Source organism: Musca domestica, unplaced genomic scaffold, assembly GCF_030504385.1.
Source record: "Musca domestica strain aabys unplaced genomic scaffold, Musca_domestica.polishedcontigs.V.1.1 33, whole genome shotgun sequence".
Lineage (NCBI taxonomy): Eukaryota > Metazoa > Arthropoda > Insecta > Diptera > Muscidae > Musca > Musca domestica.
The window spans coordinates 1782522-1802012 of NW_026712312.1; the positions used below are offsets into that span (position 1 = coordinate 1782522).

Sequence of the window (19491 nt, forward strand, 5' to 3'; positions counted from 1 at the left end):
CATATCGGTCCTCTTCTTGTGGAGATAGTAGGGATCGTATCATTCCATGTGGTACCTCCGCCACAAAGGGTCATAGTTTTTAATAACCAAACAGATTATAAAATCCGAAACAAGCATATTTCACACATCCCATTTTTTCTACTATCACAAGATCTGCTGTGAAGATGGGATACATCGGTCCACTCCTTGTGGTACCTCCCCCCACAAAGGATCAACATTTCAATATCCCGCTCATAAAGCGGGAAATTAACATCCGATTCCATTCAGACTTGGTACATCTAAATATTCCTATCAGTATAATATCTGTTATAAAGACGGTAGAGATCGGACCATTCCTTCTGGTACCTCCCCACAAAGGGTCAAAGTTTTGAATAACCAAAACGATTATAAAATCCGAAATAAGCATCTCTTCATATTTCACACATCACATTATTTCTACTAGCACAAGATCTGCTGTAAAGATGGAATACATCGGTCCACTCCTTCTAGTACCTCCCCCATAAAGAGTCAAAATTTTGAATATCCATGAAGCTCATAAAACGCGGAACTAACATCCGATTCCATTCAGACTTGGCACATGTCAATATTTCTATCAACAGAAGATTTGTTATAAGGAAGGTAGAGATCGGACAATTCCTACTGGTACGTCCCCTACAAAGGGTCAAAGTTTTGAATAACCAGAACGATTATAAAATCCGAAATAAGCATCCGGTAATCTAATTACAAATTTCTATTCTAATGACTATACCTTCCGGTACCTCCCTCACAAAGGGTCAACATTTTGAATATCCATGAAGCTCATAAAACGCAAAATTAGCATCCGATTCCATTTCGGCTTGGCACATCTCGATATTTCTATCAACAGAAGATTTGTTATAAAGATGGTAGAGACCGGACCATTCCATGTGGTACATCCCCCACATGGGATTCAATATTTTAAAAAACAAAACGCTCATAGGAAGCGAAGTAAGCATCCAACTCTTTTCAAATTTCACACATACAAACATTTGTGCTAACGCAAGATCTGTTGTGAAGATGATATATATCTGCGAACCCCTTCTGGTACATCACCCACAAAAGGTCACAATTTTCAATACTTTTATTTGACATAACTTGCGAAACAACACAGCCATTCTTTACAACGTGATATATCGAAATATTTATCTTAACCAGAAACCTGAGATGAATATGAAATTTATGATTTCCCATACAATTGGATAAAACTGTTCGATTTTCTTGTCATTTTGCCCATACCAACATTTTTATCTGTATTAAATGAAGTATGGAAATGGAATACTTCGGTCGATCATATCTGGTAACTCACACACCTTTTAACATTTTCTAAAAATTATCACATATCTCATATAAAGTGAAGGAAGTTGTCGATGTAGTCCAAACCTGGCACCTGGCAATATTTATAACATATTTATTAAGGTCCAACACGAAATGGACAATATTGTCAATTCCTTCGGAACCTACTCCAATTTGAGGTCAACAATTTGAATAATCATAAGCGAAGTCAAAAATAATTTGGCCAATTTGGATTTTTTAAAATAATTTTTGAACTTACCTAGAAGGATGGGCTTGTGCGGGCGATTTACAGCCTGTCAAACAACGCTCAAAATTTTCAGCAGGAGCTACGTTTGATATTGTTATTTTCATATTACACGAATAGCCGCCGAAATCTCTTATTTGTATGATTATCTCCAATCTCCAGGAAGACAAAATGACAGACATCACTTCCTATTTCATGCCAACAATAAATAATGCCACATATATTTTTCTACGCTACATTGCAACCACAAGAAAAAATATTTTTCCTTATCTTGTATTTTACCGAATGCTATATAAATTCCGAATTTCTTCCTCCCCAAATTTATTTAAAGCAATTTCATTCTGAAGACGATAGCAGGAGCAACACCCCGAAAATATATCAAAAAATGAAATTATTCACCATTGGAATTGTATTTTTAATTGCCTGCAGCACAGCCGATGTTCGGGCTGCTCCTACCGTGGATGTTTTAGCCGACACCGTTGGCAGTCTTACTGGAGGTTTACTCGGTACCTTGGATACTCTCTTGGGTGGTAATCGTCGACAGCAGGAGCAGCATATACACATCTATGTGGAACAGCCGCACCAGCAGCAGCAACAACCCTTTGCCACAACATATCATGTGCATTCGGGACAAACGCCTTTGGTTCAAGCTGCTCCAGTACAACCGCAATTGCAGCATATCCTGCCCACAGCTGCACCTGTGAATTCATATAACACACAGTTGCGTTTAAGTACTTTGCCAAAAAATAATAAATAAATTTATTAAAATTTGAAAACAAAAACAAGTAAAAGAGTATAAGTCGGTTTGGCCGACAAATGTATACCCCCAGCCTTGGATTATGAATGTTCAAACTGTTGACTTTTTATGGGGGAGGTTCCGAAGAAGTTGGTCTATTCGTATCTGACCTAAGACTAATATAAGTATTACAACGTGCCAGATTTGGAATACACCGACTTCTTCCTAAACTTTATATGAGATATGTGCAAATTGTAGGAAAATTCGGAAATATGCGTGAGGTAACAGATGTAGCGGACCGAAGTATTTCATTTTCATACTCCATTTTATAGAGATAATAATATTGATATGTGCAAAATTTTAAGGAAATCGAACATCCAATTTTCCGATAAACTCCATATTCATCTGGTTGAAATATTTAGGTATAGCAAGTTGTAAAGAATCGCCGATTTTGTTATGACAGATATTAGTTGTTGAAATTGTAACCCTTTATGGGTGAGGTACAATTCTACCATTCTTATTTCGCTTTCTTTGAGCGTTTTGTTTTTCAAAATCTTGAACCCTATGTGGGGGAGGTACCATAAGGAATGGTCTGATCCCTACCATTTTTATAAGAGATCTTGTGTTGGTGGAAATATTGAGATATGCCAAGTCTGAATGGATTCGGATGTTAATTTCGTGTTTTATGAGCTTCGTGGATATTCGAAATTTTGACCCTTTGTGGGGGAGGTACCAGAATAAGTGAACCGATATTATGCAATTTCACACCGAACTTGGGTTAATTAAAATATTGTTATGCGTGTAATTTGAAGACAATCGGAAGACCCTTTGTGTGGGATGGAGTTATCGATATTGTCCATTTTCGCCCCTGACCTAGAACTAATACAAATATTAGGTTTTGCAAAGTTGGAGCAAAATCGAATTTCTATTTCTATCTCTGTGCAGTATGTATAAGTCCTTTGATAATTTCGACCTTTTGTTTTTTGATAATAATATTAAGAAGGATCAAGTTTGGACCACATCGGATATTCCCTTCGAGAGTTATCGGGCGCACCAGCCAGGCGGACGAACGGACGGCCAACCCTAGATCGACCCCAAATGTCCTGAAACGGACTTGGTCCAAAGAGACCTAGGGTCTAAAACCGTTATTTCGATGAGGCTCTAGCCATATGGCTGAGGGTATAAAAGTATCAGAAGGATTGGGAATTTTCAATAAAAGTTCGTAAGGAAGGTGAAATAAATCCAACGATCGTTGAGTCGAACATGAAATAATTTAGATTTAATTGTCAGCTAATTGGAGCCGGGCATACAAATATAGAGAACAAAGATAACAAAGACCCTCTCACTTATAATCCTTTTTCCAAGGGGCCTAAAGGCAATGTCTCCAAAATGCCATTTGGAGACATTGATAGAAGGAACAAAGACCATATCAACCCTTTTTTTAAGGAATCGAGACTCCAAATATAAACAAAAATAATACTCGCCAGGAGAAGGACAAAGGCCATGGCCTCCGAAATTCACTCTTGGGAATGGAAAAAATATTAAGAATGCCCCATTTTTTCGACATCACTCGAATAAGAGCTACATTTCGAGCAATTTTTACTCCTACTCAAAAACGAGCAAATCATGCATGCTCTAATTCGAGTGACTTCGGTAAATAGGGTGTGCTTAATATTTTTTCTACTCCGGAGAGTGCATTTCAGAAGCAATGTCTTTCACACCCTGTTTAACCCAGGGGAGTGGAGTAAAGCTTCGACAGCGGCAACAGCAAGAACTCCCCAGAGTTACAGAGGATCGCGGTGACCGCCGAGGATCATTGTCGATTACAACTACAATCGAATATTCCTATAGGAGTAAGGAGAGCAAATTCTACAACTGCCGTCCGTTGGCATCTGCGCTCTACGGGTTCCACCGGGGGAAGTTGCTGAGGAGATGCCCGTGGTGTAAATCAGCATCTGTGATGGACTGGACTCGGGAAGTTGAGGTGGAACGTATCAAAAATAGTGATAGGTGATAGGGCCTTTGTTACATCCCTTGGCGAGTATTTGTAAACAAAGTACAGTTCGCATTTATTGCCCGATCCAGATGAAATTTTGCCCAAATAATTTGTTTGGCCCAAAGACGAACCCTATTGAAATTGGAGATAATTGGTAAAAATTTAGATGTAGCTCCCATATATATCTTCGTCCGATTTGACTTTTATTGTGCACCAAATGTATAATATCAGCCCGAATAGTATGAAATTTTGCACATACGACCAAATTGGGCCTGAAAATAGGTATGCCAATTTGATCGAAATCGATTCAGATATAGCTATAGCTCCCATATATATAGTTCATCCAATTTGTTATTTTTGTCCTCCGCAGCCGTAATATGCACTCTGTAACAACAATATTTGGGGAAATATATCAAATGCAGCTCAGAAATACCTTTGGTAAATTTTATCGAGATCGATTCAGATTTGGATATAGCTCCCATATATAACTTCGTCCGATTTACCTTTTATTGTGCACCAAACGTCTAAAATTTGTCCAAATGGGATGGAATTTGGCACGTACAACCGAATTGAGTCTAGAACCTAGTGTGTTAAATTTGGTGAAGATCGGTTCTGATATAGCTATAGCTCCCATATATACTGTTCATCCGATTTGTTATATTTGTTACCTACAGTCGTAATATGGACTCCGTAACAACGATACTCAGGGAAATATATCAAATACAGCTCAGATATATATTCGCCAAATTTTATCGAGATCGGTTCCGATTTCGATGTATATCTTTATCCGATTTCAAATTAATTTTGCACCAAATGGGCAATACAAGTACGAATTTAAAAGATATAAATTATAATTATAATCATAGCGTGTATAATTGAATTCTCCCATAAGAAGTGTTAATTGTTATGAGGAGCTCTACTCAATTAGCAAGGTGGTGTAGGGTATCATAAAGTCGGCCCCGCCCGACTTTAAGACTTTTTTTACTGGTTTTTTTTTTAAATTTTCTTTTTTATTTATTTTTTTTACAAACTTACAACACGACCTTGTGGCAATGGCTTAGATTTTTGTGATACATAATGATAGGTAATAGGCGCTGATGTTGGTACAACTTGTGGCACTTGTGGTGCTGGAGCTCCAACTACGGCTGCTTGTCCAGGTGGTATATAATAGGTTACAGTACCCTGAGGCTGTGGCAGCTGTTGCGGTTGTTCCATATAAATATGTACATGTTGTTCGGGTTGTCGTTGGCGATTTCCACCCAAAAATGTATCCAAAGTTCCAAGTAATCCACCGGTTAGGCTACCAACAGTATCCGTTAAAACATCGACGGTTGGTGCAGCCAACACTTGGCTCGAAAAAATGGCAAGCAATGCAAAAATGATATTTATTTTCATGATAACAGCAGTTTGGGAAATTATGTTCTTGATGTTGGTTATTAACCGTTGGATGGTGAAATTCGTTGTAATGAAATGATGGAAGAAATTCGGAATTTATATATTGTCCGAAAAATGTGATAAGCAATGGGTAATTCTTCTTCCTGTTAGGAATTTTTAAAAAGAATCGAAGTAAGGAAATTAATATTTAACGACACGTGTTAGTAAATTTTAAAGATAATTATTTGATGGCAAAGACTTTTGGTTATCTCTGCTCAAGAACGGAAAGAAGTTCGGCGGGAAAACCCCAATTTTTTTTATAAAAAAAATATCGGAGCCAATGTTTTCACTCTAAGAAAGATAGACAGCCAACGCTGCAATATATATAAATCTATATATATAAAAGAGTAGTGAAATAACTGACTGCCTGAGAATCAACGAAAAGACGAAACGGCTAAAGGTGGAATCTTGAAATTTTGCACGAGGGTTTCTAAGGCTGGGTTTTTGAAAATTAGAGCTAATAGGGTACGAAAAATACTAAAAACTTTGTATTGGACAAACGAATTGAATAAGAATTCTGAAATTTGGAACGAGAGTCACTGATGGAGTGGAGGATAGATGTACTAAAGGCTTTGTTGTAATTCCGACTTCAAGGTTACGTAAAGTTCTAAAATTGTACTAAACCTCTAAATGAAACAATTTGGTTTAGGGTTGACCGAATTGAATTGAAATCTGGTTCTGGAGTCTCTTTTGGTGGTATGTTTGTGACAAAAAGGAGTTTTGGAAATGCGTACTACAGGTGCACGAAAAGTACTAAATAGTACTATATTTGGTACAATTTGGTATTTGGTGAACAGATAGTGCTTAAAATCTTAAATTTTGGTATTAGGGTCGCTATTTATGAGTAGCCTGGACAAATGGAGGTAGTTGCGGAAATGTGTACTATAATTGTACGAAAAGTACTGAATGACACTAATTTTGGTATTGGGAGAAGGGATATGACTGGAATCCCGAAAATTGTTATTGAAGTCTCTCTTGATATTTGGGATTGAGATATGGTGGTGGTTTTGAAAAAGTGTGTTATAATTGTTCGAAAAGTACTATGTGGTACTAATTTTAGTATTGGGTAAAGGGATAGGACTGGAATCCCGAAAATTGATATCGAAGCTTTTGTTGGTATCTGGAATTGAGATATGGAGGTGGTTTGGAAATATGAAGAGTACAAAATTTGATATTGGGTGAAGGAAAGGGGTTGGAATCGTCAAATTTGATATTGATGCTTCTGTTGATATCTGAAATTGAGATATGGAGGTGGTTTTTGAAAATTGTACTATAATTGTACGAAAAGCACTAAGTGGTACTAAATTGGGTATTACTCGAAGGGATAGAGATAAAATTCTGAAATTTCACATTTAGATTACTTATATTATCGGTGTTTGATATTTTGTGGCGGTAACAATTTGGTACCTTACTTAGTACGAAAAGTACCAAGTGGTACTAAATTAGGTATTAGGTGAAGGGAGAGAGATACAATTCTGAAATTTCATATTTAGATTACTGATGGTATCAGTGGTTGAGATTTTCCGGTGATTTGGAAATCGTCCTATATTTGTACGAAAAGTACAAAATGGTACTAATTTTGCTATTGGGGGAAGGAATAGACCTGGAATTCCGAAAATTAATATTGAGGTCTCTGTTGGAATCTGGGATTGAGATATGGAGGTGTTTTCGTCAATGTGTACTATAATTATACAAAAAGTCCTATATTTGTATTTGTTGTAATAAATGGTACTAATTTTGGTATTGGGTGAATGGATAGAACTGAAGTCCCGAAAATACAGAAATATGGAAGCTAAATGTAAATTTGGAATGATTCTCACCAATTTCAAAAGGGTTCCTCCCTGGACCAAACAAATGTTTCGTGGAAAATTTTATCTCAATCAGACAAAAAAAAAATACAAGTCATGCTCAAATTGGCTCAGAATGAGATTCTATGCAGATAATCATAAGGAACTATGGATCTATCTCGGAAAAGGAACTATGGGTCTATCCCTGTACCACAGTGTGGCGTAGGGTATAAAAAGAGAATAAGATGATCTTTAGCAAGAAGTTACTGGTGCCTAAGTAGGTTAAACCCATTATTTGGTAATGACATTTTTGCTGGAAAGAGAAATAAAGACATATAATTATATTTATTTGGTCTAAAATCCTGATTTGCAAAATCAATTTCTTATTAACACTGCATACGTAAGGCATCGACAAATTCGGTTAAGACTCTCAAAGCAACAAATAGGGACAATACCAGGTTTGTTATACGAAAAAATTCCCTACTGAGTTCTAAAAACTAGCTAAGAACTTGTCAATGGTCACGTATCCCAATTGTGTGTGATGCCAAGCCTTTGTCAACTTTCAAAACCACTGTGCAACATTGACATACTTATTTTCATATAAATTGAAATAAGAACAATAAAAATATGGAGCATTTGTTTTTTTTTCAGAACATATTCCATTTAACCTTTTAATGGCATAAAAAAACAACATGCGAAGCTTCCAAAGAAAAACGCAATAACAACAAAACACAAATGATATACTTTGCTTCTTATCTCCCTAAAGACGGCGCTTTGAATCTTTTGTCTTTAATTTAGTCGAATTTGAATTTCCGAAGCAGTTGCAAGAAGAAATCAGCAAAGAACGGATTATAAAAATTAAAAATAGGACAATATCGGAAAAATTAAAAATGAAAACTTTACCACTTTTAGTCCTCTTGATGACCGCATGGGTACAATATTCATGGGCCCGTCCCACTTTCGATGTGTTGGCGAATATACTCCATGATATTGTGCACGATCCCAATGAGCCATATGACCACCATCACCCGCATGGGCAAACATACACCAACCAAGGACCCTACATTGAGGAAACCGTTTACAATCGACCCCATAAATATTCAAATGGTGGCCAACAATATCCTTATCGCCAGCCCGTGAATAGACCCTCCTATAATCAGGGTCCAGCAAATGGTTATTATTCCAATAATCAATATCAAGGAGGAGCTCCCAGTTATGGATCAGGTTATAATCAAGGTTATAGCAATCAAGGATATTCACAGGGTCCGTATTATCGCCAAAATCCTCAGGGTTATAATACAAACAATGGGGGAAATTATGGTTATCAAAGTCCACCGCCATATAATTATCGCAGCAATCAAGGTTATTGAAGTAAAAAATTTGTATTAATTAATTTTTTTTTTTCAAATTGTTTATATAAAAATAAAAAAGTGATATTTTTGTAAGAAATAAATAAATAAAAATTAAAAAGAAAATGAAAAAAAACCAAAAAAATAATATCTTTTTCACATAAGAATAAATAAGAAAATGAAAAGTACTAAAATATACTATGTTTGGTATCATTTCGTATCATTTGAACGAAAAGGGACTAAACGGTACTATGTTTGGTACAATATGAATTTCGAGGAATGGACGAAGCTGGAATCCTGGCGGAGACTAGGATTGAGATATGGAGGTAGTTTTCGAAATTTGTACTTATGTACACGAAAAGTACTAAATGGTACTAAATTTGGTACCATTTAGATTTTTGATGTACCAATAGAACTGGAATTCTGAAATTTGGAATTAAGATAAATGTTGGAATGTAGGATTGGGATATGGTGCGAGTTCTCGAAATTTGTACTTATGTGTACGAAATTTACTGAATGGTACTGATTTTGGTATTGCGTGAAGGGATACTGCTCGAAATTTGGCATAAGGATCGCTGTTAGTGTGTAGGGTTGAGATTTGGAGAGGATTTTTGAAATACGTACCAAAAAGTACTAAATGGTACTATTTTTTATATTTAAGTAAGGGATTTAGTTGTAAGTCTAAAATTTGACATTAGGGTCACCTTTTATTGGCGGTTTTGTTAATACATGGCGGTGGATTTGGAAAAACGTTCAAAAAAGTACGAAAAGTACTAAATAGTAATAACTTAAGTATTTGAGGAACTAATAGATCTGGAAAGCTGATATTTGGTGTGCGAGTCTTTGATGTTGTGTAGGATAGACAAACGAAAACACGTGTACTAAAAATGCTAATACGTGTACCAAGAGTACTAAAATGCACATACTTTGGTACCATTTAAAATTATGTGAACGAATACTGATAAAAAAATTGAAAAATGGTACAAAAATTAATTAATGGTTTGATGTCAGGTGTTGATTTTGGAAGTATTTGCTAAGTCTAAGAACTGGGGTCCCTGTTAGTGGTCTTTTCGATAAAGAGGTGGATTTGGAAATGTGTGCTACAAGTGCACGAAAAGTTCTAATAGTACTCTATTTGGTACAATTTGGAATTAAGTTAACAGATAATGCTTGAAATCTGAAATTTCGCTGTTCATGCGTAGACTTGTTATATGGAGGTGTTTTCGGTAATGTGTACTATAATTGTACGAAAAGTACTAATGGTACTGAATTTGGTATTTGGTGAAGGGATATAGCTGGAATCCTCATATTGTTAGTAATTGGAATTTAGATATGGAGGTGGTTTTGGAAATATGAAATTTTATATTTGTACGAAAAGTACTAAATGGAATTGGGTAATTGGAATCGTAAAACTTTTGATATCTGAATTTGAAATATGGAGTTGGTCTTGGAAATGGAACTACATTTGTACAAAAAGTACTAAATTTGGTATTGGTTGAAGGAATAGAGCAGAAATCCTGAAATTTAATGGATATCACTGTTAAAATCTGTGATTAAGATATGGAGGTTGTTGTGAAAATACGTCCTGTATTTGTACAAAAGGTACTATATGGTACTAAGTTTAGTATTGGATGACGGGATAGGAATGAAATCCTCTAACTTGATATTGAATTCTCTGTTGGTATCTGGTGTTGAGAACATGTGGTGGTTTTGCAAATGCGTACTTTTGGATAACTGTTGGTGTCTAGGATGAAGGGATGTATATATATTTTTTGGATATTCGTTCGAAATATGGTATTGGGTGAAGGGATAGAGTTGAAATTAAAAATTGAAATAGTTTTGGACAAAAAAAAAATTGGATGTGAGCCCATTGTCCAATGTTTTTACTAATATCCTGCTCGGTAAACTTCAAAATGAAAAAAACATTAAAGATAAATATATTTAGATACCCCAGGTTCGAAAATAATATCTAACTTGTTTCTTACGTTATGAGAGATATAATCATTGAGGAGTTAGCCGATACATCTCGTCCCAAGGGTGATAGAGCCTATGCTCGACGTTAAATAAAATATGATGGAAGTACCAAAATATTTATTTCAGAAACTTTATTTAATCATTTGATTTTCGATCAATCAATGTAAGAAAATGTGACGACGATGTAGCCTTGTATTGGCCCTGATTTTGTCGTTAGAGCTTTTGATGTCGACTTGTATTTGTTTAGTGTTTTTTTATAAAATAAATAAAAATTAAAAATTCCAACAAGTGATGTCATCCCAAATGTGACGACGATGTCGGCGTGTAGTGTAAATTTGAATTTTGCTAACTTCCATTGACGGCAAATTCTCTCATTCGAAAACATTTCGATCGAATTGAATCTTCGCCGCTCTGTGCGCTATACTGCTTCTTTTCTTTTTTTGTGGTTCTGTTCAAGACTCGTCTTCCAGTGACCTGTACTACTCAAATGAAATAACATCGACTACAGGTTTTTGTCCTGGTAGTTAAGTTATTTTCTTAGAAATTGGTTAACAAATACTTCAAATAAAAAAAAAAAAAAAACAAAAAATGTATAAAAAAAGAAAAAAACAACAAATTATAAATTCATAAATAAAAAAACGTATTTATTAACCAAAAAGTAAAGAAATAACTTAACTACATTTACAAAATTGGTTTGTTGTTTGTTTCTTTTTTTTATAAATCAACTGTGGCGAAAAAAATACATAACAAAAAATTGACACATAAAATGCAAACAATGAAAAAAAAAGAAGAAAACATAAAACTAAATTTAAATAATAATGACAAAAGAAAAAAAACTTAAGGGCTAAAAAACAAACATTTATTGTAGGGGGTGAAAGAGAAGAAATATAAATAGTATTTTTCTCTCCTGTAAGGCAATTAATAGCAAAGAAAACTTATTGAAAAAAGTAGCTAAACAAGAAAAAAAGAAATGACAAAAATTAGTTAACAAGAAAATTGTTTAACAACTTTATCATGCGTCGTCCAGGGCGAGTAAGTCCACAGTTCCATAGAATGATTGAATCACTTGTACCAACTAGCCAAAAATAGACATTTGCCTTAAAACAAATGTGGCAGTAGTAATTATCGTAGGGGTAGGAGGGATGTTCTACAGGTAATACTAGAATTTGTGTAGTAAAATGCATCAAAAGAGAAGTGGAAATTTATTAAAAAAAAATGTTATTATTTTGGGGTTGTTCTTATGTGGCTCAATATTTAATTTATGGTTAATGTATATGTTTGTGTTTTTGTTGTTGCTTTATATATGAATAAGGTAAATAATAAAACTAATAATAATATTAATGATTAATGATGATTGATTGCTTAAAACTAATAGAATTAATAAAAATGTATAAGTAATGTTAATCAGCAAGTTGTTTGAGTCGAGTGTGTCTTTTTTTCATTTTTTTTTTTTTTGTTTCTCTCCAAAAAATAAATTAAATAAAAAATTAATAATTAATGACAATCATGAAAAAGAGTATAAACATTAATTGATTACATACAAATCTTGGCTATCATCTTAATACAGTGTTTGTTACAATAACTCCTTTTCCTAGAATTTTCTTAGTATCATCAAATCATGGAACAGAGAGAGATAGAGACAAAAACACTCTTCCACAACAAATGTTTAAAAAAATTAATGATTAACTTAATAAAAGCGTAGTAGTATATAGTATATATTGTACTTGGTTGAGATTGGTTTTTGGTGGCTTTCATTTCATTCATATCTGTTTACAATTAGGAAAAAATTATTTTTGTTGTCAATTTGAAAAGTATTTGTTAGAAAATTTATACGAATAACAAACAAAGAACATAAGACGACATATGGCAGTCATTTAAAGGAGACACTGAAAAGAATACAACATATATATTTATATAGAAAGAAGAAATAGATTATTTTCATCAGTTAGGAGACGTTAGGGAAAACGTTGTGATTGTTTATAAAGAAAAAATTGTTTAACAAAATAAACAATAGAATTGTAAAATCTAAGTCGTAATAGAATAGATTAAATATAGTTTAGAAAACAAAAATAAATATACTGACTGCTAAACATCATGGCAGGTGGAGGATTGTTTTTTTCTGAAGAGACCTCGATATGGGCACAGTTAAACTGAAAAGAGATAAACAACAACAAAAATATATTATCAAAAAAATATTTTGAAAATAATTTGCAAAAAAAAAATTAATTTTCGGATTTAATTTTTTTTTAATTTTCGGAACCACTTTCGATTTAAAAAAAATCAAATTGTGGAAATTTTATAAAGATCTCATACTGTTAAAAATAACTTAAAAAGTTCTGGGACTCCATACTCCCTTTGGGGAGCATAGGTGAATGCTATCGGATGCGGGTAGAGATGGGGAGTCCAGTCGTGGATGGAGTCTGGTATCGAGTGTCAATGATCCTTACACTGACGAGGCGATGTTTCGACGCCCCTAAATAGCCAAACCTCTGTGCTAGTTTTCAGATATGTTGATGGGGATCGGGCCAAACTCTGAACCAGCAATTTGTAAAGAAGTTCGAGAGGAACTAACCCGATGCACATTAAAGGGAACTTCAATAAGCAGGATCCCTACGTTCAAACCAGCAGTGTCGAACAATTTAGTCAGCTCCGGCTAAGAAGTCTATTAAAAAGGTTGCATGGCTTAAGATTCGGCTCTCCAATTCGCATGAAGGCAAGGTTATGACGAAGTCTTCCGAACCAAAATCTTGGAAACATCTGCTATGAAGAAGGCCAAGTCGAAGTCTACCACGAAATTCTCCCAACTGGCTCTATCGAGCCCAGATACAGAAGGGCAGGTCAAAGTCTGCCAGAAGATGGTCACGACGAGCTGCCAAAAGAACGCACCAGCAGTGAAAACTATCGAGGGCTCTAAAAGACAAGTAAGCTACGGCCCTCCTGAAGGTTACGACGAAGTCTTCATAACCGCAGATCTTGAAAACGTCTGCGATGAAAAAGGCCAAATCGAAGACTACATCGAAATTCTCCAAACTGCCCTTTTGTTTCTGGGCTCAACAGAACCAGAAGCCCATACACTGAAGGACAGTGCAAAGTCTGCCAAGTCGAAGTCTATCTCGAAATTATCCAAACTGGCTATGTCAGATACAGAAGAACAGGTCAAAGTCTGCCAGAAGAAGGTCACGACGAGCGGCCAAAAGGACGTACCGTCGTCTGGGGTAACCGCAACATTACAAAGGGAGTAGCACCTCCTCCTATTCGGAGGAAGGCAAGACTACGACAGTCTGAACAGAAGATCTTGAAAAGGCCGAGCCAAAACTAGTCTCTAATTGTCGAAACAGGTCCAGATGTGACTTTGCTATCTCCACCTATGGCAAAGGTGTCGAAGGTGAAGAAACAACGGGACTGAGCAAAGTCTGCCAAGAAGGTAGCCACTACGAGCGACCAGAAAAATGTAACGTCTGCGGAAACGACAACTTCGTCAAAGGTAGCAGCCCCAAAGGGGTCTAAATCCCCCTCGCAGCCAGTGGCGGAGAATATGAGGTCTGAGGGGGGCAACAACTCGGGGCGAAGTAAAAGGTAACTGCGCAAGCGGTGCAACTGACCATCTCGCATGCCATGAAAAAGGATAGTGGGAAGACCACTTATTTAAACCAGCCGGTGCTACCGCTTCGCAGAAATCTTGCGAATCAAAGCCAAAGCAGGATCGGCCAGTTGGGGGAGGAGTTGGGAGAGGACCTGAGAGTAGGAGTCGTTGATCAGAAATTCTACCTACCATCTTGAAAGCTCATATTGATTATCGCCAGGAACCCTATATTTTTAATAATAGGGTCTCAAGAGTGAACGGCAAGAACTACTCGGTTTTCGCCCACACAAATAGGGATAAAGTTAGAACTGTATAATTGCGGGAAGAAATTTAAATCTAATACAACTTTCTAATTTCAGCAGGGGAGACATATTCACCGTAAGCCTGGACGGAGGTAGTAGTCATGGCAAACCACTACTGAGGTCCTGAATCTATATGGCTTACAAAGACCCAGACCGCGACGCACAGGAACGTCTTGAACCTACTAAGAGAAATGGACAGTATTTTGACAGGCTTTGGACCTCTTCGAACTAGGTCTAAGTTTGATAGACTGATTCCCATTGTTTGTATTGTATGTGATTTTTACCAAATCGGGTCTTTTCCTTCAAAGTAGTGCAGACATAGCTGTATCAATTCTTCTGTAAGGGATTTCGTCCAAACTTTCTGGAGGATTGAAAAATGTTAATGTTTTCCATGAAAAAAAATTTAAATATCTCCACCAAATATATATCTTAATTAATGGGAAAGGCAGCCAAACGTTTTAAGAAGTTTTTTGTATTGGCTACAGTTTTATAAACTGCCCTGGGTTTCTGAGCGCCTGTTTAAATAACTTCACTAAGGCTTGTGAATAGAAGGAGTTTCTCCAAATTATTGTATAAAATTTGAGTGACTTTGAAAATAATATAAGTATTATTAAGAGAATGTAAAGAAAAGCATACCTACCTTTATTTGTTCTAGTTTTAATCCTTTGATCGGTCGATTCTGCAATTTGCTTTGCTGTGCGCCTTCCGCATTTACTTCTATGGTGTATCTCTAAACTTCTTAATACGCTAAAGGGGGAAAACAAATTTATACTCCTCTTTTGTCGAAAACTTATTCCCGTTTGGCAACACCTCCACCGCCGCCACTACCACTGCCGCCGCTATTACCAACACCAACACTTTGCTGTGATTTTGTTTTTGTGCTTTTCTGTTGCTGTTGTTGTTCATTCGTTGTTGTTGTAATTTGGTTAGGCGCTAAACTTAAATTAAAATCTAATTGATTTTCAAATAATTTCTCTGTGGTCATCAGTGCAACTTTAGCTACTTCGTGGAATATCTTATGCGAATATTTACTACGTATAGTTTTGATTGTGCCCTTCGGTTTGCGATGCAAGCCAGCATTCAAGATGGGTACAATATCAGCGAAATCGGTCAACTTGTAACCGGTATAATGGATTAAAGTTGACGTCCATGGCTGGGCATCGCCATGCAAACGCAGAGCCATAAAGAGGGCGGCACATGCCATTTTCGAATCACTAAATGTTATACAATCGTAGTCCATTAGCGACAACTCAAGTATGTAACGGGCCAATGTCAAGGTGGGCATTGGTACTTTGGCACAACGAGCATAGCGACGCAGAAAACGATACGACAATGGAATGCCCAAATCGAATTGTATTACTTTAAGGGTGACCATTTCCATTTGTATCAATTCGTCGTGTTTGTAGGCACCATCGCATATGTACAAAAAGTCTTCGATCAATGGCGGGGTACGCTCATCAAATTTGCAAGCAATGAAAAGTGCGGCAGCTCCCAGCAACTGTAGCTTATCCTTGTTTATCACTTCCTTGCACAAAAATTGATCAACAATTTTCACGGCCAAATACAAGGTTTCGTGATTGAGCTCAAAAGTTTCTTGTACCTCAACCATCCAATCGACTAGCAATGAACGCATCCACTTGGACAAATGTATTTGCCGTTCCATATAATCATCCACAGGGAATTGGGCTTCACGCTCTTTGAGATAATTGAAAATGTCCATGGCATAGTGTGAAACCTGGAAGGGATCGTTCCAATTAAGTTTATCAAAGTCCTCGACACCCTCGGGAACTTGATGAACGGAAGTCTCTTTGGCCACTGCGGCAGGTTCAGTCTTATTTTGTTCTTGTTGTTGCTGTTGCAATAGAATTGAACGTCGTTTGGCCGCTTCAAAGTTGCCCGACAAACGCATAGAATCTGATACGGAAATGTCTTCTAATGCCGACATATACAAGGATTCTTCAGTCTTATTAAATTCATTGGAAATACGCCGTACTGGCTTGTTGGCAATCTTTTGGACCTGGTGTGGCTGCATTGATGCCACCGGTGCTGCTGGCACTTCTTCATTTTGCTCGGCTTTAACCGATGTCAGTAGTTTCTTTTCCTCGTCCTCGAATATTTTTGAGGTTATGTTCGTTTGTTGTGGCAAATTTTCCTTATGTGCATCTTTGTTGGCGTTTCGGCTGGAGGCTCTTGTGAGGATCTTAACAGGCTGTTGTTGTTGCTGCTGCTTTTGCAGTGCTCCCTGGGCCTGCTGCAGCAATATATTTTGAGTCTCTTTAATAATTTGCAATGCATTCTCCTGTTGCCCTCCAGCCGCAAACAGATTTTGTACCAAATCCTTCTTCTTGACAATATTGTGTTTGGCATCATCATCTTGATGTATACTCGTCAATTGGTTGTTGTTGTTGTTCACATTGTTCGTGAGGTTTCCCAAGGCTGACCGTTTAATTTTTTCGTTCTTTTGAGGACTATGCTCTGCCTTGCGCTTGCCGCGTGTTTGCATAATATCGGAATTTTGATCCTGAACATTAGTGCCGTTGCGTCGCGTTAAGCCTTTGCGAGCCAGAGGCATAAGATTTGTTAAAGTTGTTGTGGCCACAGATTGCTTGGAAACTGCACGGGTACTCTTTGTGGGCGCCATTTTTTCAAACTGTTTAGTCTGCTTTAAAGGTGTCCTCGTCTGCTTCTTCTTCTTCTTTCTCTTGTCGTTTCACAAGGAGAGAACGGAGAACTTTAAGCACCGAAACAATTTCTTTTCTTTCTTTCGCCAAAAAATTATTTTTTGTTGTTGGCTTCTATCTTTTCTTCGTTCTTTTGGCGGCTTTGAAATAATTTCAATTTTATGACAGAAGTCTTTTGGTTTCAAGTTTTGTTGTGTGTGTTGATCACTTAATATTATCTCAACTGCATTGTTTTGTTTTAAAGATCTGCAAAATTGTTGACAAAACAAAACAATTATTGGCGAACGGAGTGCGTTCGGGGTTGGCTTACCAATTTTTACTAATTTATATTAGACTAATGTAACATTTCTCTCTCCTTTAGCTATTCTTTTCTCTTCTGTTTTCCAAATTTTCAAATATGCCGCGCCGTCCGTTGAGGCACCTTTCGAGATCTACCTTTCAAAGAATACAAAGCGACAAGCGCCGCTGAATTACTGAAGTTGGTTGCAGTTGAAGCGCTCAGGGTTGCCGCACCTACCAACAACAATGAACTAAAACAGAGTTGAAATTAGTGCAAATTAAATAATGGACTTTTGTAGCAACAAATATGGAAAATAATTGCGCGCTATATTTAGTGCACAAATATAAAATTGTTAAGTAATCGGAAGGGTCACAGTTATAAGTAATTGTCTATAAATTTGGTAATACGGTCTTTAGACAAAAACCCTCTACATATGCATATAAAGTACATATATAGAATAATAAAGAATAATAGTAGACCAAGCGTGGAAAATATACGGATTGATAATTTTATTTATTTATTTTTGTTCAAATGTATACAGCATGGTACAATGAAATAAAGGTAACCTCATTTCAAATTAGCATTCCCAGCTCTGCATTTTCTGTAATTACCTTGTCAAATCTCAAAGCATAAAAAACAGTTCCCAAGTCTGATTTTGTCTGTATACAATGGATTTGTGAATATAGATTTTGACAATTTGAAAAAATTGTAAATATATAAAATCATTACTTTACCTTCTTAGTTCTACCATGGTATACAGTATAGTGGAGTTATAACAACGAATCTGCAAAAAACAGTGGTTTTGAACCTGCTGCAACGGTTCAAAGAAAAAAAAACAAATCAAGAAAAAATGTTGTTATTTTATGAAAAATAAAGTAGATTATATAGTATGCCATTGCCTTTTGGGTGAATTAAGATGGTAAAATATTTTCAAATAATCCAACTCTGCATTTCCTGTAATTTACATTTTCAAATTCTAAATTCTGCCACATATATATAATTTTGAAAAAAAAATTGTAAGAAATGGTTACCTTCTTAATTCTACCATGGTAGGCCCATGATACAATTACAGAAGGTATTCTACCATGGGTTTTTCCCATTCTATTCTACCATGGGTTTTTCCCAAAATAAAAATTTTGTTAAATAATGTTAAATGACCAAAAACCAATTGTTGCATATTTTAAAATATATTTGACACTATAGGACTATATTATACTATATTTTCTAGTTTATTGATGTTGAGCTACCTTTCTGTTTGAGCCATGAATAAGAAACAACTCTCCCTCTAATTGCGCTATAAACACAAAGTAAAAGAGAGCGTCTTTATTTCGGCGTACAGTCACTGTCAAAGTGTTGTTAAGTCAAAATTACCCTTAACACAAGTGCACAACTCATACGCATTTATTTGTAAGATATTCAGCAGCTTTATCTAACGTAAATCATTTGAAAATATAGCAAAAGAAAATTAAATTGTGCATTTATTTGTTTAAATCGTCTCCAAGTTTGGGAAAAAATGATTGCAACATATTCGTAATCTAAAGTGAAGGTGAATTTCGGGATTGATGTTAAAATAACAACTCCACCAACGCCAGTTATCTCAATCAGGTATCATCTCGCTTTTATTTTTACGCATATTAACTGTCAACGTGTTTTTAAATCTAAATTACCCTTAACATAAGTGCACAACTCACACGCATTTATTTGTAAGATATTCAGCAGCTTTATCTAACGTAAATCATTTGAAAATATAGGAAAGGAAAATTAAATTGTGCGTTTATTTGTTTGAATCATCTCCAAGTTTGGAAAGAAATGAG

The 19491-nt window shown here is 35.9% G+C and overlaps 1 protein-coding gene across 2 annotated transcripts; it reads right to left on the reverse strand.

Annotated features, from left to right (window-relative positions):
• Positions 1–12940: 12940 nt before the first annotated feature.
• LOC101901624 (G2/mitotic-specific cyclin-B3) lies at positions 12941–17866 on the reverse strand. 2 transcript variants are annotated; one of them, XM_011293042.3, is made up of 3 exons: positions 17708–17866; positions 15357–17643; positions 12941–12981 (listed from the first exon to the last, which is right to left on the reverse strand). In XM_011293042.3, exon 2 carries the CDS (start codon positions 17355–17357, stop codon positions 15507–15509), a length of 1851 nt encoding a protein of 616 aa, XP_011291344.1. In that variant the 5' UTR covers positions 17358–17643; positions 17708–17866; the 3' UTR covers positions 12941–12981; positions 15357–15506. The 2 variants fall into 2 exon arrangements, with proteins under 2 accessions (XP_011291344.1, XP_019891330.1); XM_020035771.2 differs by having other exon boundaries at positions 15353–17643.
• Between the last annotated feature and the right edge of the window lie 1625 nt (positions 17867–19491).